The sequence below is a fragment of the Ictidomys tridecemlineatus genome, chromosome 16, assembly GCF_052094955.1.
Source record: "Ictidomys tridecemlineatus isolate mIctTri1 chromosome 16, mIctTri1.hap1, whole genome shotgun sequence".
Classification (NCBI taxonomy): Eukaryota; Metazoa; Chordata; class Mammalia; order Rodentia; family Sciuridae; genus Ictidomys; species Ictidomys tridecemlineatus.
In genome coordinates, this window is record NC_135492.1 from 36,105,109 (window position 1) to 36,129,772 (window position 24,664).

Here is a 24,664-nt window from a genome sequence, read left to right on the forward strand (position 1 = left end):
TATGACACTGGTGCAGAAACACCCACAAAAATGTCTATGGCAACTCAGGCGACCAGGACATAGGTCCCACACTGTGGTCACTGTGTACACATCAAAGGGGGAGGACCCTCCGGTCACAGAATTTTTTTCAATTTGCAAAATGTCCCTCCATTTATCTTGGCACTGTCACCATCGATGACCTGAGACGTGGCCTCCTCGATTCTGGAAGGGACTACACTTCAGCTCTTGAGCTTCCTGTGGGACTAAGAGGCGTCACACGCATAAACGATGCACGGAAAGATCAGATCACGCACGGCTTACCCCAGGATGTGCCCTGAGGAGAAGGGACCACAAAGTCCAGGACCAGGACTCTCTTTCCCAAAATGGCAGCTTCCTACAAAAACAACAACAGCAACAACAACTATATTGAAAGTGCAAGAAGAAAAATCAAGTAAAGAAAAATCCTCTCACTCCCCAAATAAAAACAGTCTGTTTTTCTGGGATAGCCTGGTCTTTTCTCTATGGCTGATAAAATAAAAGCTTAAGATTGTGATGTTGACATTAAATATTTTTGTTTAAAACAATAAGCAGACGAGATGTTTATGTCAATGGCCAGGAACAATCACCTCTAAGGGCACCTTGTTTTTTTCTGTTTGTTTGTTTGTGTTTGTACCTTTGCACACGAGAGGCCACCAGAACCACCGCCAATGACAATGAGATCGTAATCACTGGCCGAGCCTTCCTGTAGGAGCTTCTGTAACAGCCCGCTGTGGTGTGCCTGTGTTTGAGCAGAAGGAGAAGGAACACTGCGTGACTTCACGATCCAGAGCTGTGTGCTCACACCCTACCCACAGACAATCTCAGGGCCAACAGGCCTACGACAGACCCAAGGCAGAGCTGCCCATCTCTCTGCGTGTTGGCCAAGTAGAGTCGAAGTGGTCAGAACGTGTGTGGTGACCTATACCAGGTAGGCAGCTCATGCCAAATGGCCAAGAGGACTGTGGCCTTGTCCGCATGGCAGACGGTGTCAAGTGCAGTGGAATGACCAAGCATCACTTTTCAAGATCCTTGTTTGTCTGTGTTAATGTCTCTGTCTGTCTCTGTTTTTTGGTACTGGGGACTGAACCCAGGGGTGCTTAACCATGGAGCCACATCCACATCCCTCTTTATTTTGAGACAGGGCCTTGCTAAGTGGCTGCGGCTGGCCTCTACCTTGCAATCCTCCTGCCTCAGCCTCCTGATCCACTAGGGTAACCGGCAGGCACCACCGTGCCCGGTCTGTGCCAGTCTTTGTTTTAAAAACAACTGTCACACATTACCAGCAATTTGTTTCTTGATTTCTTATACATCTGTCTAAATTTTATAGCTAGGCTTGTGAACTTCCTATGCAAAACAAATCCCTTGCAAATTTTTCTTTCCGTAAGGATCTCGACACGGGTTCTGTACCAGAGTCGCTTGCTCCTGTGGCCCGTGAGAGTCGGATACGTGACTCAGCAAGCCTTCTTCACTCCAAGTCAGTTACCCAATCCCCCAAGCTCAGCTTTAGAAATGACAAGCTCAAACCAGCCCTTCCAGAGAGGGACAAAGGTGCTTATTTCATAACTTCAGGGATCGGCCAGATGCTATGTGGCCCATGAAGGATGTGCGTCCACGATGGCTTGTAAACATCCTAGGAAGAGCTCCACCGGCCTCCTTACTTTTTGAAGTGCTCAGAGAAATCCATCTCAAAGCTCTTTACCTGCACCCTGTGTTCGGTGTCCAATCAGCATCGATTTCATTTACAAAAAGTCTTAGGGCCCACAGATCCACCACTCATCTAAAGTTGGAACTGACATTTCTCTGTGTGCTGCTCAGGTAGGGTGGAACTAGTTAGGATGTGCCACCCAAGAAGAAGCCTTTTGTTTCTGAAACAGGTCTGCTCTCTGGGTGCCCCCAGGCCCAATCTCTGACACCATAATCCGGGTGGGGACTGCCAAGGCCAGCTCCCAAAGTGCGTAGGGACAGTAATGACAGCACTCACCACCTTGCGCACTGGGTGGCAACTTCTAGAACCAATAAAGCCTGCTGTTACCTAATGACACAGATCGCCCATTCACATGCAATGCACACCATCATTTCTTTCCCAACCAAAATATGATTCTTAATTAAGATTTCAACTCAGGGGCTGGGGATGTGGCTCAAGCGGTAGCGCGCTCATCTGGCACGCACGGGGCACTGAGTTCGATCCTCAGCACCACACAAAAAATAAAGATGTTGTGTCCACCGAAAACTAAAAAAAAAATATTAAAAAATTCTCTCTCTCTTTCTCTCTTTAAAAAAAAAAAAGATTTCCAATCAGTATTTAGTCCATCGCTGGTGGCTAACACTTGCATTCATGCACAAAAGAGAATGGAATTTTAATTAATAAACTAATGATAAGCTAAGGATTGTTTTTTAGTTGTGTGTGGGGTGCAAAGGATCCCATGCAGGGCCTGTGCATTCGAGGCTACCACTCTACCCCTGAGCCACATCCCCAGCCCCATAAATATCGATTTTTTATCGATTACTTCCTAACAGAAGGACTCCTGTCCATTTCATGCATTTTTAGAAATAAAAATAATCCATATAGAACATCTACGACTGATACACATATGTACATTAGTTGTAGATGCACACAGTACCTTTATTTTATTTATTTATTTGTATGTGGTGCTGGGGATGGAACCCTGTGCCTCATGCGAGCGAGGCAAGGTCTCCACCCCTATGGATGAGAAAGTTAATGTCAATGGCCCTGAGCAAATTAGTCATCCCGGGTCAGCGGCCTTGCCAAGAATTCTGATGATCCTGGACAAGACTGTGGGTGCTGACCTCATTTTACAGGGGAAGAGACTTCCTTTCTCTCCCCACGAGGAGGAGCAGGCCTGGCCTGGCCCCAGGGGACACACCTATGTGGCCTGGTAACCTCATTCAGAAACGCTCTCCTTCTTGCTCCTGAATTCAGGTGGGTAGAAAAGCTCATCTCCTATAAAGTCACCAGGGTTCGCTGATAACCATCCCAAGGGATCGTCCACTTTACAACTTCAAAATGACCAAGTGAAAAGACTGCTGAGCGCCATTTCCGCCTCTTTTAAATGCTTTTGAGAACAGAAGGAGGATGAGAGGGAGGGAGGGCGTACCTGGAAAGTCCTGTCACATCCTCCCACGTGCACTCTGTTCACAAAAATGTTGGGCACGGTCTTCTGATTGGTGATCTCTGTCAGCATTTCTTGAACCCGGATCCCATCATCTAGAGAATAAAAAGTTCCAAAAAGACCCTGTTGTCAATGGTGCCGAGTAAATCAAACTGAAGGGTCACAGCACTACAGTGCTCACAGGGACACACCTGGGACAGGTGACACGTCTGTCATGTGTTCATGACTTCATGAAATGTCGACTCCAGAGAAAACCTTGGAAATCTAAAGATCACTTGACCGATCCCCCTAAAAATAGAGGCTGGGGCTGGGGCTCAGGGGTACAGCGCTTGCCCAGCACATGTGAAGCACTGGGTTGGATCCTAAGCACAGCATAAAATATAAATAAATAAAATAAAGGTATTGCATCTACCTACTACTAAAAAATTAAAATAAAATAAAATAGAGCCTTCTGCCAGGCACAGTGGCACATGCCTATAATGCCAATGGCTCGTGAGGCCGAGGCAGGAGGATCGAAAGTTGGAGGCCAGCCTCAGCAACGGCGAGGCCCTGAGCAACTCAGGGAGACCCTGTCTCTAAATAAAACACAAAACAGGGCTGGAGACGGGGCTCAGGTGTTGAGTGTCCCTGAGTTCAATCCCTGGTACTAAAAAAAAAAAAAAAAAAGAAAAGAAAAAGCCTTCTAAATTAGCTTTTTAAAAAATCTTCTTAAAAATAACTTTATATATTTTTATATGGTGCTGAGGATCGAACCGGGTCAGTTTTGTTGCTTAGCCTCACACATGCTAGGCAGGTGCTATGCCACAGGGCCACAACTCCAGCCCCTGAATTAGCTTTTGATTTATAATTCGACAATTATAAGAACCCTCTCTATTGTTCCAACTCAGAAAAAAATTTCCTATAATTACATTTGGAAATGTGTACAAGCATAGACTAAAATAGACTCTCCATTGCTGAAAATACAAGTGGGCCAAGATTGCCGCATGTGGTGTACTCTGCATAGAAACCTAAAGATGCAAAAGTGTGTTGGGTGGGGTGCTGCACATCTGTCATCCCAGCAGCTCAGGAGGCTGAGGCAGGAGGATCGCAGGTTGGAGGCCAGCCTCAGCAACTTAGTACGGCCCTCAGCAACTCAGGGAGACCCTGTCTCTAAATAAAATATAAAAAGAGCTGGGGACAGGGCTCAGTGGTTAAGCACCCCTGGGTTTAATCCCCAGTACCAAAACCTCAAAAGATTCAAGACTATTTCACTTCCCACAGTGACATGGAGGAAATAGCCAGTTTCATGAAGACAGAGATCAGGTGTTTTCTGATCATGAGTGTCCCCAACCCTGCAAAGCACCCCGTGTGCAAAGTGTTCAATGAATCAAACGCACAGATGCCAAGGAGTCTAAAGGATAAAACTGAAATCTCCCTGTGCTCCCCTCTGTGGGTGACACAACCAGGAAGAGGAAGTCTATTTCTTTCATTCATTACAGCTTCAGCTATTTTGCTCGAGAGTTGGCAGATCCATTTGAAATACCTCAAATATTCCAAGTAAGCAGCTTACATATTTTCCTCCCACTCCCTTCCCTCAAATATGAAAACCATATAATAAGAAAATCTACCCCAAATGATCTGTCACATAAGGACTCATTTTCTGCTTGGTGGAACGTACACAAAAATGGCTCATCTCACCCAAAGAGACAAGAGCAAATTGAACTTCAGCAAGCCCAGGGGAAGAAGTCAATCTTGCTGGCGTGCGCTGCAGACAACACGGGGCACCGACTCTCTACTCACCGAGTTGATCAAGTTCCAAGATGTTACAGTCCACTCCCAGAGAAGAAAAGAGTTCTTTCACCTGTAACAAAGATCCATTTTCAACAAGTTAGGAAACATGGCAGAAGAATAAGAGATGGCCACAACAATGTTCTTTGGGAATAGGAGTTGGGCCTGTTGTTTTTTTAATTTATTTTTCTAGTTGTAGATAGACAGGGAGCCTGCAGAGGGGGACAGGTGGACTTGGGGCTCAGGATGTCCACAGACGGTGGCCCCACTCCTGGCCGAGGGGAGGCAGGACATCATGGAGGAAGAGTGTGGGGAGGGAGCAGCTCCCATGGGGACCAGGGAGCAGGGACTCCACTCTCCAGGGACAAAGAGAGACCCCAAGCCACAGCCCCAGGGCCACCTCCTCCCCACACCCCACCTGCCACCAGGGGCCACCAGGGGACCCCAGGGAGCCATTCAGTGCTGGGTTCAGGCCTCACACCCCTCACTCCTCCTCTGGACCTTCCTGTGTCACCTCCCACAGGGGCTCTGGGGACACCTCCCAGTCCCACTATAACAGCTCCCAAATCTGCAACTTGTGCTCAAATCTCTCTTGTGACACCAGGATGTCCCAAAGGCACATCTTCCAAAAGCAACTCGCCTTCTTTCCAACCCACCCAGGACGGGTCATTTGCTGTCCTAAGTCACTGAGACACAAAGATGGACACGACACGGTGGCGGCCCTCTAGGAGGGGAAACAGGTGTGGTCCATCATTGGCGTAAATAAGAAACCCCAGAGACTGCTGCTATGACAGGGGACAGAAAAACAGCAGCATGGGTGTCCCCTGGACCCACAGGATCAGGACCTGGAGCCAAAGTGGCACTGGAACGACTTTGCAAAGGAGTCACTGGGCAACATGGTCCAGCCTCAAACTCGCTCCCACCCACCGTATTACAGTAATTACTAAGTCTGAATTCTCCATCTTGAACTGCTTCATCTTCTTAGTTCCCCACAGTCGATATCTTAGTATGCAACATCAATATTTACTAATAGAATTTCTCAGTGATATCCCAAAAGTTCTTCCTGCACCAGCGTTGTCCCTTCTGGTTTTCAAAATGGCAGTCAAAGTGACCTCTTCAAACCCGTTTTGTGTCACATTCCTTAAACCCCTTTAGTGCAGCCAAGCATGCTGGCTCATGCCTATAATCCATGCTCAGGAGGCTGAGGCAGGAGGATCGCAAGTTGGAGGCCAGCCTCAGCCACTTAGCAAGGCCCTGAGCCACTCAGGGAGACCCTGTCTCTCAATAAAATACAGAATAGGGCTGGGGATGGGGCTCAGGGGTTAAGTGCCCCTGGGTTCAACCATCAGTACCAACAACAACAACAACAACAACATCCATCAAAACCCTTCAGCGCTCTCAGCACTTTACACAAAACCCAGAGGTCCACTCAGAAGGTCCTCCATGGCCAAACGTGTGAGAAGACACAGAGGCCCAACCTGCCAACCCAAAGGTGTTTCCTCCATTCTGCTCTTGACACGTGCACTGTATTTTGGCTGACAGCCACGGTGTCCCCGCCCCACATTGGCTGTTCAGGGACTCCCACCACCCGGGAGCACACTGCCCAGTGGCCACCTCATGGGCCGCCCAGCTGAGCCGCCATCCTGACAGCTTGGCCTCTGCACATGCTTCCTGGCTGCAGCTAAAGAACATGCAGCTTCAGAGGCCCTGCACACACTGGGGTCAGCCTGGTGGGACGATGGCGTCCCTCTGAGGCTGCTTCCGATGGCCTCACTCTGGTTCATGCGGAGCCTGTCCCCTACACGTGACCAAGCAAAAAAAAAAAAAACAGCAGGCAGGACATTGTGTACATGCCCAGCCTTGTCCTTTCTGTCCACACACACAGCCCTCCTCCCACCCTCCACGAGCTCAGTCTGTGCTGCTTCCCCTAAGTCCCAACAAACCCTTCCAGGGGGTATTATTTGCCGATTCATGATGTTCACCTGGAGCAGAGTAGGCTGAGCTAGGTCCAGGAAGAGCTGTTAACACTAAAGGCTGCTGGCACTCAAAGAGGCCAGAAGTGAGAACTGGTGACAGAGAGTAACTATGAGAAGGCGAGTTTCTGGGAGCTGCAGGTAAGGCAGCCGGGTGAGCTGCTAGCTCCGGCCCCTGGGTGAGCTGCTAGCTCCGGCCGCAGGGTGAGCTGCTAGCTCCGGCCGCAGGGTGAGCTGCTAGCTCCGGCCGCAGGGTGAGCTGCTAGCTCCGGCCGCAGGAGGAGCTGTTAGTTGGAGTTGCTACAAGAGAACGGGGAGAGCTGTTACTGCGCCCGGTAAGGGAGCTGTATTTGCCTGCTGGCGATTTCCATCTGAACTGAACCTAGAGCCCTTGGCCTACTGGGAACACATGTGCAACAGCGAAAATCATTTTCACAGGCTCTGGAAATTTCCTAAGAGCTTTCAGCAAATGAAGAAACGTTTATGCAAGGAAATCAATGAACTCTCAGTAACAGCAGGGAGAGTCCAGCCCAGAGCTGTACATCCTCCTCCTCCCTCCCTGCCCTGCCCGAGGTCAGCCTATGGGAACCCCAGTTGAAGTGTGGCCTAGAAAACAAGCTCCCAATCTCTCTCAGAATAGCAGGCACCAGCACCTCTCACCCCCCCACCTCACTCTCTGAGTCACTGAGGCTCAGTGCTCCAGCGGCCCCTCTGAGATCAAAAGCCACATACCCCAGCTGTGGCACAAGGGAAATACTGGGACCATGATCCCCACCATCACAGTTTACCTGTAAGGTGAAGTCCCAAGCTGGGAAAGGCAAGCCAAAAAGAAATCCCTTATAGAGTCCTGCTCATCAGTCCCCGTCCCCACTCCCAGCATCCTTTTGGGGTAGTGGTGGGGCAGATACCAGGCATTGAACTCAGGGGCACTCAACCACTGAGCCCCATCCCCAGCCCTATTTGGTATTTCATTTAGAGACAGGGTCTCACTGAGTTGCTTAGGGCCTTACTTGTTGCTGAGGCTGGATTTGAACTCTCCATCCTCCTGCCTCAGCCTCCTGAGCCACTAGGATGACAGGTATGTGCCACTGTGTCCAGATGCTCCTCCTAGTTCTTAAACAAGACCTCAGAGTTTTGGCCCAGTGGAGATGCAGACCATGAGAGCAAAGAACTCCAGAGCACATCCCACAAGTCGCATCACACATGATAGCATAATATTGATAATGTTTCCTTTAAGATCAGAAAGGAAGCCTGCTTTTGCCACTCTATTTCAACACAGTGTTGAAAGTCCTAGCCACAGCAATAAGGCAAGAAAAATGAATCGAACAAATTCTTGTCCCAATTGGAAAAGAAGTAAAATCATCTCTGTTCACAAGCAGCATAATCTTATATGTACAACACTTGAAGATTTCAAAGACACATACACATCAAAATTGTTAGGATGTACAAAATCAGCAGAGTTGCAGGGCACAAAGTCATGACAACTAGTTATTTTCCATATACTAATGATGGATGAGTCAACCAGGAAATTCAGAATTCCATTAATAACGGCATGAAAAGAATTAAACTGCTTAGGAATACGCTTAACCGAGGAAGGTAAAGGCTTAGACACTAAAAACTACAAACTACTGCTGAAAGAAATAAAAGGTACCAATAAATAGGAAGACATCTTGTGTTTCAAGGATTAGAAGACTTTTAAGTTGTTGTCAATAATACATCAAGCAAGCTACAGACTCCATGCAATCCCTATCAAAAATCTCAATGATGTTTCTTTTTTCAAAAATTGAAATCTTTCCTAAAATTCAGATGGAACCTCAGGGAGTCTTATATAGCACACCCCCACCCCCAAAAAATGAAATCTTGAAAGCGGGACACCTCTTGTTTCTTGATTTCAAAACTTACCACAAACCTACAGTAATCAAACATAAGGAGACTGGCCTGAATATAGACCCACAGAGCAAGAGAAGGGAATGGAGAGTTCTGGAACAGAGTCTTGATTTTTGACAAGGGTGCCAAGACCATCCAAAAGAGAAAGTACGGGATGTGGCTCAGTGGTTAAGCACTCCTGGGTTCAGTCCCTGGACAATAAAAAAATAAATAAATAATGAAAAATAAAAAAAGACACAGGGCAAAGATATTGGATTTGGATATAACATCAAAGGCACAAGGAACAGAAGAGAAAACAGACAAATTTGATCTCACAAAACACAAAAGGTTTGGTGCAGCAAAGGACACTATCAACTAAGTAAAAAAAGCAGCCAAGCAACATGACGGATCATTTACAATGACATACCTAAAGGATCACACTCTATATGATACAGAGAACTTCTAAAGCTTAGTAACAAAAAACCTTAAACACAACTTAAAACGGAAGCACTTGAACAAAGCACTTGCATAGATATTTCTCCAAAGAAAATACACCAATGGGAAATGAGCACATACTATTCAACCTCCCTAATCTTTATGGAAATGCAAGTCAGACCACGATGACATGCCACCTCATCTATCATGATAACTATTGCTTTAAGAAAACCACACACACACACAAACCAACAAGTGTTAAAGAAGATGTGGCAAAATCGAAACCCCGTGCACTGTTGGTAGGAATGTAAAACAGTGTTCTACAAGACATTGAAAACACGAAGACCTTATAAGTCAGCAATTCCATTTCTAGCAAGGTACCTAAAAGAACTAGAAGTAGGGACTCAAACCAACACCTATATGCTATGTTCACTGTCAGATTATCGACGATAGTCAAGGTAGAGGCTGCTCAGATTGTTTGCTAATGCTTGAATGCTTGAATGGACAAACAAAATGTGCTCTATTTTTTTACAACGGAATACTATTCAGTTTTAAAAAGGGAAAGAAATTCTTTAAATTTTTTATTTGTTCTTTTTATAGATAAATACAGTCATGCAGCATAACCTCTCCGAATTAGGATCCCATTTTTGTGGTTGTACGTAATGTGGAGTTTCACTGGGCCCGTCTTCTGACAGGTGCTACAACATGGATGAATCGGGAAGATATTACGCTAAGGGAAATAAGCCAGACACAAGACACAAACGCTGTATGATTTGTGGATGAGGTAATCAAAGTAGTCAAATTCACACACAGGAAGTAGAAGGATGGTTACCAATGGCTGGGGATGTGGCTCAGTCGGTAAAGCACCCCTGGGTTCAATCCCTGGTGCCAAAACCAAAAACAAAATAAATACCCAAAAAGAACAAACTATAAAGGGAAAAAAATGATAGGTTCAGCTACATTCAACTCGCAAACTTCACTGGACCACAATATCCCATAGAAAGAAAAATAAAAAGTCATATATGTATGTTTATAAACACATATACATACCCAAAGGGTTAGTATGCAAAACATATAATGAAGGTCTACAAATCTGCAAAACAAAACAACTCAGTAGAAAAATAAGCAAAAGACCCAATCCGTTTCCTAGAAGAAGAAATTCAAATGAACCGTAAACATGTGAATTTCATCAAGGAAATGTAAAATTCAAGCCACTTCATTACTGCAGGAATGGCAAAAATTTTAAATATCAGCAGTTAGCAAAGCTTCAGACTGAAAGAAACTATTATATACTACCAGGAGAGCAAACCGGTATAACCACTTGGAGGAGCAATTGTGCAACGCCTTAGTAATGTGTGTGATTTCATGCATCCTCTATGGCCCACCAATTCAGCTTCAAGATACCCTAGAATTAAGTCTTATATGTGTGCATGAGAGGTATGTCCAAGAATAGGCATATATATTGTTTTTAAGAACAAAATACCAGAAACAGCATAATCTAATCCAATGGTCTGATTCACCCTATGAAATAACACAGTAATAAAAATTAATGAGCCACAAGGACAGGTAGTAACATGTATGAATCTTGAAAACACACATTGAAGGAAAAAACTGCAAAAGAATCCATGCGTGATTCTGCTTAAAGTCCCCAAACAGGGCAAAAGAAACGAAATATTGTTTAATGACATATATATGCAGAGGAAACGGAAAAGAAGAGTAGTAAGTAGTAGGTGGTTAACCTTGGGGTGGGGTGGCTTCCAAGCCACTCAAATCATTTTATTACTCTTTAAAATTGATATGCATGAAACTATGCATTTCTAAGAAACTATAGATATACCTCAATGTAACCTCGAATTTGAATAATAGCTTATCATTTCATGAGCCTGACCCAAGAGTTCAGGGCTTTGCATATTATCTTCCAACTTTCATTATTTCATCTCTCTGCTAATGTGAAATAAATTTCAAAATGTTCAGAGTCCCTACTTTACAGGCCCATTTCTAAGTGGGTTCCCCTTAACACTCAGTAGAGTCATCCCTAGAAATAATGCTGAGCGCCTATCCAGCCCCAAAGTTCATGTGCAGAAGAGTTTAAAGCTACCCCTGACTTTTTAATCCTCTTCACAACCTTCCTTTACCTTCCTTATACAAGATGTGGAAAGGCAGCTTCTGCCCAGCTCTGGAACCGGGTCAAGGTCACCCAGTTTTTATCAGTGGGATCTGAATTCTGCTCTGCGGAGGTCTTTCCCTCGGTTTGCACCACCATTTTTACCAAGACAAAACTTTATTTATTTAAAAAATTTTTTTTTCTTGTCTTGATACACATTTTTAGCCAGCCAACATCAAGTTCAAAGCCAGCAGAGCTAGGACAAGCGGGTGACCAGCAGGCAGCAGTCCCAGTTCCAGGTCCCAGGACTCAGCCGGGCTGGGCTCCAAGCTCCCGAGGCCCCGCCCCCAACCCAAAGCTCCGCCCAATGCCCAGGCCCTATGGCCCTCCCTCCCGAGGCCCCGCCCACCACGATGCCCCGCCCCTCGCGTCCCTCCCGAGGCCCCGCCCCTCCCCTTAGGCCCCGCCCCCTGAGTCCCTTCGTCTCCCTGCGGCCCTCTCTCCCGAGGCCCCGCCTCTCCCCTAGGCCCCACCCCCGCGTCCCTCCTTCTCCCCGCGGCCCTCCCTCCCGAGGCCCCGCCCCTCCCCTAGGCCCCGCCCCCTGCGTCCCTCCGTCTCCCTGCGGCCCGCTCTCCCGAGGCCCCGCCCCTCCCCTTAGGCCACGCCCCCGCGTCCCTCCGTCTCCCCGCGGCCCTCCCTCCCGAGGCCCCGCCCCTCCCCTAGGCCCCGCCCCCCGCGTCCCTCCGTGTCCCCGCGGCCCTCCCTGCGCCGGCCGCCTACCCGGGAGCTGTGCGGGCAGTAGGTCTTGCTGAAGATCATCACCCGGCTCCCCTCGATGAGGTTCTTGACGCGGCGCCGCATCTCCTCCCGGGCCTCAGGGGACTGCTGGCTGGTCCCGGGAGACGACAGGCGGGCGCGGCGCCCGGGAGGCGATGACACGGGCACGCCGCGGACGCTGGCTAGGCGACGGTTGGGGACACTCATTTTCCCCAACCTGAGCGATGTCTGCGCCGCCGTCGACAGTGTCGGCGGTGGTGGGGACGGCGGCTGCTCCAGGGCCTCGCTCTCACTCCCGGCCGGGACCGGGCCGGGTCTCCGTAGGAACCTGGACGAGGGTGGCGGCGGCGGCACCGGGACTGCGGCCCGAACTCCACACACACGCCCCGCACTGGCCACGGGCCCCGGGGGCGGCCGTTCACCCCGCCCTCGCCCCGCCCCCTGGGCCGCCCTCGCCCCGCCCCTCGGGCCGCCCTCGCCCCGCCCAGCCCGCCTGGCCCTGCGCGTGCGCACTAGGCCGCCCGTCAACCGGGCGCGCAAGTTGGCAGCCTTTGAAGAACGCGCTGGGCTCAGCCTCCATCCCCCTGTGGTCGGGAGGTTGGAAGCCCCTCGCGGGACTGCCTAGTTGGGGTGCTGCAGCCCAGAGGTGGCCTCTATGCAGATCCCCCCTCTAATACTCTCCACCTGGTTAGCAGAGTCTAGAGGACAGCAGATGTCTCTATTGCATTTAGGGAAGTTTGCAGAAAGCCCTCTGTAGGACAGACTGGACTTCCAAACTAAGGGCAAGATCCCAGGACCCCTCCTAGAGTCTGGAGACCCTAGGACCACCTGTGCCCGACCAAGAGTCCCGCCCACTGTTTGGGGGGGAGGCCAGAGAGCGCCCCGTCCTTTATCTTACTGTGGGTTATTGGTGTCTGGCCTCTGGATCATTCCTTACCCGAGGGTTCTCTCTTAATTATCTTTCTCAGAGAATTTTCCCCACTTTATTGATCAAACCCCCTGGTTTTCTCATTCACAGATTCCTGCTTGTGACTTTGGTAGTTCCTTTGTTTTATTTTCTTGGAGTCGTTTCTATTTTTTTTTTCCATTCCTTAACTTGAATTTAACCCGTTTGTTGTTGTTTCCTTTTATAAAATAAAGGTTCACATTGCAAAAATAACACATGCTCGGTGGTTCTTTGTTGTTCCTGTTTTCACCAAACCTGAAGCAACACATAATAAGAGTAGCAGACACAGGGCTGGGGTTGTGGCCCAGCAGTACAGCGATCGCCTCCTGTGTGTGTCAATCCTCAGCACCACGTAAAAATCAACCAGTGAAGGTACTGTGTCCATCTACAACTAGAAAAATATTTTTTAAAAATAGTAGCAAAGACAAATCAAACTATCATCATCTCATCAAAACCAGACAAAGACACATCAAGGAAAAAAAAAAACTTGGATCACTATTCCTGATGAACATAGATGCACAAATTCTCAATAAAATCCTGGCAAATCACAAACAAAAACATATCTAAAAGATAGTGCCCTATCATCAAGTGGGGTTCATATCCCAGGGATGCAGGGCTGGTTCAACATAGGAAAATCAATAAGCATGATTCATCACATCAATAGATTTAAAGACAAGAATCTTATGATTATCTCAATAGATGCAGAGAAAGCATTTGACAAAATACAGCACCCCTCATCTTCAAAACACTAGAAAAACTAGGGATAGTAAGAACATACCTCAACACAGCAAAAAGCTATATAGGTGGGGCTGGGGTTTTAGCTCAGCGGTAGAGCGCTCACCTTGCATGTGTGAGGCCCTGGGTTCAATCCTTTAGCACCACATGAAAATAAATAAAATGAAGGTATTGTGCCCAACTTCAACTAAAAAAGAAAATATAAAAAAAAAAAAGCTATATTGGCTAAGCCCAAGGCCAATGTCATTCTAAATGGAGAAAACTTGAAACCATTACCCCTAAAAACTGGAACAAGACAGGGCTGCCCTCTTCCAACAATTCTCTGCAGCAGAGTCCTGAAACTCTGGACAGAGCCATCAGACAGATGAAGACATTAAAGGGCTAGGAATAGGAAAAGAAGAACTCACGCTATCACTATGTGATTCTATATTTAGAAGATCCCCCAAATTCCACCAGAAAATGTCTAGAACTAACGAATGAATTCAGCAAAGCAGCAGGATATAAAATCGACACCCATACATCAGACACATTCTTAAACATCAGTGATTCACTGCAAGGGAAATCAGGAAACTACCCCATTCACAATCGCCTCAAAAAAATAAAATACTTGGGAATCCACCTAAAAAAAGAGGTGAAAAACCTCTACAATCAAAACTACAGAACACTAAAAAAAAGAAATGGAAGAAGACCTTAGAAGATGGAAAGATCTCCCATGCTCTTAGATAGGCAGAATATTGTCAAAATAGTCACACTACCGAAAGCATTATACAGATTTGATGCAATTCCTATTAAAATCCCAATGACATTCTTCATAGAAATAGAAAAGGCCATCATGAAATTCACTTGGAGAAATAACAGACCCAGAGTAGACAAAGCAATCCTCAGCAAGAAGAGCGAAGTAGGTGGCATCACAGTATCAGACCTTAAACTATACCCCAGAGCCACAGTAACAGAAACAGCATGGCATTCGCACCCAGACAGACACCTAGACCAATGGTACAGAACAGAAGGTACAGAGAAAAACCCATGTCAATCCAGTTATCTCATACTAGATAAAGGTGCCAAAAACATTCGTTGGAGAAAAGATAGCCTCTTCAACACATGGTGCTGGGAAAACTGCAAGTCCATAGGTAGCAAAATGAAATTAAACTCTGCACGAAACTCAACTCAAAGTGGATCAAAAACAGGCACAAGAACAGAGACCCTGTGCCTAATAGAAGAAAAAGTAGGCCAGATCTTCACCCCGGCAGCTTAGGCACTAACTTCCTTAACAGGACTCCTAAAGTGCAAGTAGTAGAATCAAGAATTGATAAATGGGATGGATTCAAATTAAAAAGCTTCTTCTCGGCAAAAGAAACAATCAGTCACGGGAGGAGAGAGCCTACAGACTGGGGTAAAATCTTCACCACATGCATCTCCCATGAAGCAATAATCTCCATGATATATAAAGAACTCAAAAAACTTAATACCGAAAAAAAAATCCAATCTATAAATGGGCTAAGGAACTGAACAGGCACTTCTCAGAAGAAGTACAATCGATCAACAAATATAAAAAAAATTTTTTCAACATCACTATCAATTAGAGAATCAAAACTCTCAAATCAGAACTACTCACTCCAGCCAGAAAGGCAATCCTCAAGAACATAGGCAACAACAAGGGTTGGTGAGGGTGTGGGGAAAGGCACACTCAGACGTGGCTGGTGGGACTGCAGATTGATGTCACCACTGTGGAGAGCAGGGTGGAGATGCCACGGAAAACTAGGACTCTGGGTATAAACCGAGGAGTGGGACAGCTGGGTTCCATGGTGTGGGGCCCTGGGCTCCATCCTCAGTATCACATAAAAAGAAAGAAAGAAAATAAAGGTATTGTGTCCATCTACAACTAAAAAAAAAAAAAAAAATTTTTTTTTTAAATGCTTCTTTGTCCCGTGTGACTCTTTAGTCCTTAAATTTGTTTTTTTTTCCCCCAAAGATTACTGTGGTCAGATATGATTTCTTTGGGTGGTAGTTGCCCACGGAACTTCTTCCGTGTGTGTTAGTCAGCTTTCCCTGACTGTGACAAAATCCCTGAGATAAATAACTTAAAAGGGTGAAAGGTTTATTCTGGCTCATAGACGGAGACGTTTTGGTTCCGGAGTGCTTGGCATGGTCACTTTGGGGCTTGTGCCAAAGCAGTACATGAGGGCAGAAACATGTGGCGCGTGGGCAACCTGTTCACGGGCAGAGTAGCCAGGTGTGAAGGGGGAGGGGCTTAGAGTTCCAAGGGACCTGCCAAAGACCTTCCAGTAGGTCCCACCTCCCAAGGTCAGCACCTCCCAAGGGCACCCCAGACCAGAGGCCAGGCTTTTCCCACCTAAGGCCTTGAGGATATTTAAAAGTCCCCAAATTGTACTGTTTAACAATGTGAATTGTGGGACTGAGGCTGGGGCTAGGTGGTAGGGCGCTTGCCTAGCATGGGTGAGGCACTGGGTTCGATTCTCAGCACCACGGACAAATTCATACATAAATAAAGGTCCATCAATAACTAAAAACATCTTTAAAAAATGTGAATGGTGTTGAGCGCAGTGGCACCCATCTGTAATCCCAGTGACCCAGGAGGCCAAGACAGGAGGACTGCAAGATGGAGGCCAGCCTCAGCCATGTAGCGAGACCCTCAGCAACTTAGACCCTGCCACAGAATAAAAAATGAAAAGGGTGAGGTATGGGGTTACTGGCAAAGTGCCCCTGGGGTAGATCCCCCAGGGCCAAAACTAAAATAAGTATAAACTGTGAATTCTATCAATTATTTCTTGGATCTTTTAGAAAAGAATATATTGAATAAATAAGCCACGCATAAGAAGATACAAAAAAAAGAAGAAAACCATAAAAATGTCCATTAATTTTGAAGTGCTGTCAAATTCTATTGATATGTGTATAAAAACTGTTGTAATGACCATACTACCAAAAGCGTTACACAGATTTAATGCCGTTCCCGTTAAAATCCCAATGACATTCTTCACAGAAACAGAAAAGGCAATATATATGTAATATATTTGTATTCATAGCTACATGCTTGTGCATATGTCTAGGTCTACATAGAAAAAATTTTCTCAAAATATGGAATAAGGTGAAAAGGCAGAAAATTAAGCCACGTGCAGTGATACACGCCTTTAATCCCAGTGGCTCAGGAGGCTGAGGCAGGAGGATCGTGGATTGGAGGCCAGCCTCAGCAATTTAGCTAGGCCCTAAGCAACTCAGCAAGATCTCATCTGTAAATAAAAATACAGAAATAAAAAGGGAGCTGCGGATGCGGCTCAGTGGTCAAGCGCCCTGGGTTCGATTCCTGGTACCAAAGAAAACAATTCAAAATATAAGAGTGGAAATAGCCTATAAGCTTCCAAAATCGGTAGGTGCAGGAGTCAGCTTGGCCTCTGGGGCCTCATCCGTAACTCTGGGCGCTGGAAGAAAACGGAGCGCTGCTTCCCAACTCCTGAGGGACAATAATTTTGAAACTGGCATCTGGAACAGTCAAGGTTTAAAAGGTAAAATGAACCCCTTGTCCCCTCCTCTTTTTTCTCTCTGCTTCCAGGCCACCATGAGCTGAGCAGCCTTCTTCTACCGGGCTCCTCTGCCAGGAAACTCTGCCTCACCTTGGGCCCAAAGCAATGGAGTCCGCCCACCTCAGTTGGAAACCTGTAAAATTCTGAATCGAAATGACCCTTCCCTCCTCCAAATCGTTGGTGCCTGGTATTTGGGTCTCAGCAATGGAAAGCGAACACGGTGTATCAGTTAGCTACTGCTGTGTAACAAAACACTCCGAAATTTAGTAGCTTCAGAAAACGATCCTGAGGCATGTCTCACGGGTTGGCGGGATGGTTCTGCTCATCTGAGCTGGGCTTCAAGGGGGCTCACTCACATACCGGACGCGCGTCAGCCGTGTGGCTCCGTTGAACTGAGTCATGTCACTCTAGCGTGGCTGGAGACCCCACTTGGACGAGTGTGCTGGCCACCTGAGTTCCAGGCGGTCTCTTCCCACAGTCGGCCGGCCTAGTGATCCAAGAGAAAAAGTCGTCAGAGGCGGTTTAGGACCCACCCTGAGAACCAGAGCGCTTTGCTTCTGCCACAATCACTGTCCTGAAGTCAGTCCCAAGGCAAGATTGGACCCAAGGGTGGGAAACACCAACGGAGTGTTGCAAGATGCCGTGAGGTCACATCACTGAAGGCAGGGGTCTAGGAGGGGATATAACACGGCTGCTTCTGTAGTCAATCTACCATGGGACAAGAAAATAAGGATGGTTAAAAGACGGCCCTTCCCAAGTGACATTTCTATTCTCCTCCTCGGTGACCTGGGATGAAGGGACCCTCCTCCAGTGCGGTTTAGACATCACTCTGTCCATTTCCCCATAGTCTCCGCATTCAGAGGAGATTTTGCAGAGTCCCTGCCTGGTTAACCCTGAGCTAGTGGGTGCCACCAGAGTGTCATTCGGCTGGTCACCAGGAAAGGACACTGAAGGGGATCCCCCTTCCAATTCCAACACAGGGAGGCAGCAGAGGGCTCCTGCTGAGCTCTCCAGGGAAGGTAGAGCAATGCTCTCCCCGCCCCCCCCCGCACCCCCTCCCCCCATAGATCTTTCCAGAAGCCAGCCATGGAGAGGCGCTGAGGGTAATGGAAGTGCCTGCTCAGGCGGAAACTCAGAATTACGCCAGCTGCTCCCCTGTCTACAAATGGGGACCTTAAGTCACCTTGGAACAGATCTGCCTTATTATCTCCCGAGTCTCCTTAAGTTATATAAATGGGAGGCCACTCGGCTCTGCCGCCTTAGACAAAGGTGCACGGGGACCCTCACTTCCTTCAGCTCAGAAAGTCTGCTTGTCCAAAGAGTCCTTTCTAAGCCAGGCCAGGGAGGGAGGGGGCAGTGGCAAAGACTTGGAGAAAAAAAGGGGGGAAAGGGTTATTGCGGTGTCATGGTGACCTCAGTGGCTCAGGAGGCTGAGGCAGGAGGATCGCAAGGTGGAGGCCAGCCTCAGCCACTGGGTGAGGCTCTGAGCAACTCGGAAAGACCCTGTCTCTAAATAAAATATTAAAAAGGGCTGGGGACGGGGCTCAACCTCATCCTCGGTCCTCTCTCCACACAGGGAACAAGGCCTGAGGTCCATGGAGGATTGTTGCATGAATTCAGTGCCTTGCACAAAAGACCTCACAAGCCCATTTCCACGTTCAGCAGAGGCCCGGGCAGGGGGGTGCTCTGAGGATGAGGATCTGCTAAGCGGACAGTCCCTGGGGCTGGAGGGGAGGACCCCCCCAGCTGGGAAGCCAGAGCCAGTCCTTCTCAGTGTGCATTTCTCACAAGCGCCACTAGGTGGCACTGGGGCTTCTCGGGAAGCAGACAAAGCGCAGCCCGCACAGGGGAAGGGGACGCGCACCTCCTGGCCAGTGTCAGCTGGCCACCCGCAGCTGTGCAGGTGGACCCGGCCCAGAGCCACTCCCAGGGGAGCTGTGTTTGGGTTCAGTGGCTGGACCTCTCCATTTCCTCTCCAACAAAAAACGGGGAGGGTGACAGATTCAGGAGCAGTGGGTGAGGACACACACCCTGGACACGGGGACACGGGGCTGAAACAGAGAAGGGAGGTGACAGCTTTTTGTTTTGTTTTGTTGGTACCAAGGATTGAACCCAGGGGGTGCTTAACCCCTGAGCCCCATCCCCAGCCCTATATATGTTTTATGTAGAGGCAGGGCCTTGCTAAGTGGCTGAGGCTGGCCTCCACCTTGCGATCCTCCTGCCTCAGCCTCCAGAGCAGCTGGGATGACAGGCGTGCGCCACCGCACCCGGGTCAAGCCTTTTCTTGTGGAGAGAAGACTTTGGGGCCACCTCCTTTCTTTCTTTCAATGGTTCTTATTAGTGATGCCTGACAGTAGGACCTATTTTGATATGTTTATACAAGCATGGAATGTATCTTATTCTAATTCCGACCCCGGACTTGGGGACGTATAAGATTTTGAGATTCACTGTGGTGTGTTCATATAGACGCATAGGAAAGTCACCACACATTAATTCCGTTTTCTTTCCTATTTCTGTCCCCGCCTCCCTCTCTTCATTACCCTTTGTCTAATCCTCTGGACTTCTATTCTTCCCTCTTTTTTTTTTTTTTTTTAAGAAAGAGAGAGAAGAGAGAGAGAGGAAAGAGAGAGAGAGAATTTCCTAATATTTATTTTTTCAGTTTTCAGTGGACACACGATCTTTATTTTATTTTTATGTGGTGCTGAGGATCGAACCCAGCACCCAAGCATGCCAGGCGTGACTGCTTGAACCACATCCCCAGCCTCTCCTCTCCTTTTTATGTGTTAGCAAATACTAACATATCACAGAGAACATTCAACCTCCAGGTATTTTTATTATTATTATTATTATTGGTTTATTTCACTCAGCACGATCGTCTCCAGCTCCGTCCATTTCCCGGCAGATGCCACCATCTCATTCCTTTTTAGGGCTGAGTAATATTCCACTGTGTCTATGTCCCACATTTTCTTTATCCACCCTTCTGTTGAAGGTGCTGGTTCCACAGCTCAGCAATTGTGAACTGAGCTGCTATAAACACGGATGTGCCTGCGTCACTGTAGTGAGCCCATTGTACGACCTTTGGGTATAAACGAGGAGTGGGACAGCTGGGTCCCATGGCACTGGAATGGCCAGGGGACAGACCAGACCTGAGGAGCAGGTGGGGGATCACTATTTCTCCATCCAAAATAAACTCCCGGTGGCTTTCTTTGCTCTGCGCCACTGTCTGTGCCTCTCAGCCTTCTTCGGTGATGGACAGGGCAGCGAGGATTTCCTGAGAGATCTGAGCATGCTCTCTCCTGCCTTTATCTTCCTTCTTATTTATTATTATTATTATTTTTTTTTACAGTTGCAAGAATGAGGGTCTAAATCAAATCATCCACCGGGAAAGCAGCAGACCGCAGCTGGACGATGCTGACGGACGACAGAGATGGGCAGCAGACCTGCAGGACAGGCAGGACGGACCGTGGACCAGGCCTCAGAGCGCCTCCCTTTTGTCAAGTGAAGATGAAGGCGATCTATAAGCCAGGGGGTGTGGGGGTGAGCTCCCCAGGCCTGGCAGACGAGGTGTTGGTCACACACACAGACTGACATTCCAACTTGCAAAGATACGGAGGCCGGGCTGGGAGGAAGAGCTGCCGTTTCCTTCAAGTATGAATTAAAAATATGATTAGCCGACCCTCACCTCAGTCACCAGGAAACAAGACCAAAGGCTCTTCTTTCTTTTAATTTGGTGCCTGGGATTGAACCCGGGGGTGCTCAACCTCGGATCCCCGTCCCCAGCCCTTTTAACTTTTTATTGAGAGACAGGGTCTCGCTGAGTGGCTCAGGGCCTCGCTAAGTGGCTGAGGCTGGCCTCCAACTTTCGATCCTCCTGCCTCAGCCTCCCGAGGGATGGCAGGTGGGCGCCCCTGTGCCTGGCTCAAGGATTTTCCTATGAAGGGAAGAATGAGGAAGACTTGGGAATCCAATAAATGGGATCCTCAGTCCCATCCTGCAGGAGGGGGACTGGGCTGGAAGGTATGGCACATTCTGCAAAAAAAACCCTTTGGGCCAGCCCAACATACTCAGTCCCCCAGTGGCTCAGGGAGGTCAGCCGTGCACACTCAACCCCGTCCACAGTGGCCACTGTCTACACAGCAGGTGCTGTGCTCACCTGCTCCCTCACCTGTGCACCTGGGGTGGGGCAAGCCATCTTGTCTTGTTGGCTGAACCCTTGACATACTTAAGGGATTCGGACACGTCTATATTTTCTCCTCTTCCTCGTCCTGGACTTCTGCTCACAGTTCAGATCTGTCAGTCAGTCTGTGAGATGATTGAAGAATCTAAGCATGTGGCCGGGTGCGGTGGCCCAGGCCTGTCATCCCAGCAGCTCGGGAGGCTGAGGCAGGAGGATCGCAAGGTGGAGGCCAGCCTCAGCCACTTAGCCAGGCCCTCAACAACTCAGTGAGACCCCGTCTCTAAATAAAAAGTCAAAAGGGCTGGGGACGGGGCTCCATGGTTAAGTACCCCTGGGTTCAATCCCTGGCCATCAATCAATCAATCAATCAATCTCAGCATCTGTAGTTAGAAAGTCTTTCTATGATGTCGTCCACAAAGTAACGCTAGAAAGAGTGTCCCCCAAAAAATCAATCAGCCAATCAGCCACACACAAAAGGAATCAGATCTAACAGAAAAAGCAGAACAGGAATTTGGATCATGATTAGTGATTCAGAGAGCCGTACGGGGGAGGATCGTGCCTTCATGAAGAAAATAAGAATATTAAAAACTTGATTCCTCCCTTAGGAGGGGAAAAAACCCTCAGTAGGCAGGTTGGAAAGTAGAATAAATACAGCTGAAGATGAAATCAGGAATCTGAACATTCTCATTGAGGAATTATGCCAGCACACGGCACCCAAGTACAGAGAAAGAGAAAAGTTACACACTTCATGCAGTGGCGCACGCCTGCCATCCCACTAGCTCAGGAGGCTGAGGCAGGAGGCTCGCAAGTTCGAGGCCAGCCTCAGTATCTTGGTGAGGCCCCCAAGCAACTGTCACTAAATAAAATATGAAAAAGGGCTGGGATATGGCCTCAGAGGTTAAGTGCCCTTGGGTTCAGTCCCCAATACCAAAAAAAAAAAAAAAAAAAAAAAAAGTCACAGGATGTAGAAGGTAGTGAAATTGCAACCGTCATTAAAGTAGGATCCCTTGGAAGAGAGAATAGACAGAATGAAGAAATGGGTTTCTGAGAGGCAATAAAGGCATTTCTCTTTTAACGAGAAACCCGTGAATGCCGAGACTGACAGGGCCTCTCAAGAGATGGAGATGATAATAGAGCGGGATCTTCAAAGTCGGAGCCTATAATTACACACTCAGCCCATTATAAAGCTATCCATCACCGGGAGGACCAAACAAAGACATCTCCAGGCACGCAGAAGCCAAACATTTTGAGATCCTCGGATACGTCCTAAAATAGACGCCAGAAGATGTGTTCCAGCAAGAAGAAAGATGCAGACATGCCAAAGAAACCGGGGGCAAGAAACCGTGGGAGAGCGTCAAATAGCAAGAGCTGTGTTTTATTTGTTCTTTTTAGCGCTCCACGACAGTAGCGTGCATTCTGACCTGTCACACACGTACGTACACGGGGTGTCACTTCCCAGGCCTGTGGTTGGCCTGCTGTGGGGTGTCCCTGGCTGAGCGTTCATATGTGAACGTGGGAAAGTGATGCCTATTCATCCCCCGTCTTTCTTATTCCCAACCTTTTCCCTTCCCCCCCAATCCCCACCTCTAATCCAGTGAACCTCCACTCTTCCCCCCGCTACTGTGAATCAGCATCTGCCTATGGGAGAGATCATCTGGACTTTGGTTCTTTGGGACTGGCTTGTTTCACTTGGCTTGATTGCCTCCAGTTCCGTCCATTTACTGGCAAACGTCATCATTTCGTTCTTCTTTATGGCCGAGTAATATTCCACTGGGTATATGTACCACAGTTTCTTTATCCGTTCATCTGTTGAAGGGCCTCTAGGTTGGTTCCCTAGCTTAGCTGTTGTGAATGGAGCTGCTATAAACACTGATGTGGCTGGGTCACATCAGTGACACATAACTATATGGCCCTATCTGGAACCTAGCATAACTATACGGTGCCCTGTCTGGAACCTCAGTGGCATCCGCGGAGGCTACAGCTACACACTCTCCGGGATGGATAGGGGTAGGCATTCCAAGGGACAGCACAGAAATCTGTCCCCAAAAGACAGGTGCTGAAATGTTCATAGCATCGGCCACCACACTCCCGGCCTGGCACCGACACGGTGCTCACCAACAGTGCGCTGGACCGTTATAATCCCAAGTGCAAGGGATGTCGCAGCACAGGACACTATCCAGACCAAGAAAAGGACTGTCACCGTGGGCCTGTGGGGATGCGTCCCAGAGGCACCAGGCCCCTGAGCCGCCAGACACAAAGGAATCAATATTATGATCTCATTTATATAAAGTCGGAAAACAGACCAACTGATTCACCACGTGATGATGTAGGTGGTATTTATACGGGTGTGTTGGCCTTGGGAAAGTGCATCAAGCCACACACTGAAGATCTGGCCTCGTTACCGTGGGCCCATTATACTTTCATGAAAGTGATGTGAAATCATCATGAAACGAATACATCCAGGGAAGAGGGAAAGGCAAGAGGGGAAAGTAAAACTGTGCTCATTTCTTGTGGGGTCACATGAGCACACATGGTGACTGGAACAGACTTCAGGGGCTGGGGCTCAGCGGTAGAGAGCTCGCCTAGCACGGGGGAGCACTGGGTTCGATCCTTGCACCACACCAAAATAAATAAAGTTCAATAGACAACTAAAAAATATGTATATGTGTATATATAAATTATATTCTTTTTATTTGTACCAGGGATTGCACTCAGGGACCCTCGACCCCTGAGCCCCGTCCCCAGCCCTATTCTGTATTTTATTTAGAGACAGGGTCTCCCTGAGTTGCTCAGGGCCTTGCTGTTGCTGAGGCTGGCCTCCACCTTGCGATCCTCCTGCCTCAGCCTCCTGAGCCCCTGGGATGACAGGCGTGTGCCACCGTGTCTGGCACAATTATACATCCTTAAAAGGTGAAAAAATACAGAAAAAAAAATGGTAAAGCAAAATGTAAAGCTGGAAAAAATAACTGGAAAGTATGTTAAAATCAAACAAAAATGACATGAGTGGTTCTAATCATACTGGCTATTACAATATATGTAAATGGATTAAACACTAATCAAAAGGAAAAGACTCTGGCTGGATCAAAATAAATCTCTAGCTGGTCTGCATTTCATGTGAGGCACTTCTAAAACAAACAATCCAGAAAAATGAAGACGATAGAATGAAAACACTGATAAAAGCAAAGAGAGAGGGCAA

At 47.8% G+C, this 24,664-nt stretch overlaps 1 protein-coding gene across 1 annotated transcript in view; it reads right to left on the bottom strand.

The window, feature by feature from the left end:
- Txnrd3 (thioredoxin reductase 3) overlaps positions 1-12,424 on the bottom strand; it is a 38,513-nt gene extending 26,089 nt beyond the window's left edge. Inside the window, exons 1-5 of the mRNA XM_078033879.1 lie at positions 12,075-12,424; positions 4,929-4,989; positions 3,135-3,244; positions 653-757; positions 301-373 (exon numbers count right to left, since the gene is read on the bottom strand). Of these exons, the coding sequence (XP_077890005.1) occupies positions 301-373; positions 653-757; positions 3,135-3,244; positions 4,929-4,989; positions 12,075-12,278 (553 nt within the window). The 5' untranslated portion in view covers positions 12,279-12,424. The remainder of the gene's footprint in view (positions 1-300; positions 374-652; positions 758-3,134; positions 3,245-4,928; positions 4,990-12,074) is intronic.
- Between the last annotated feature and the right edge of the window lie 12,240 nt (positions 12,425-24,664).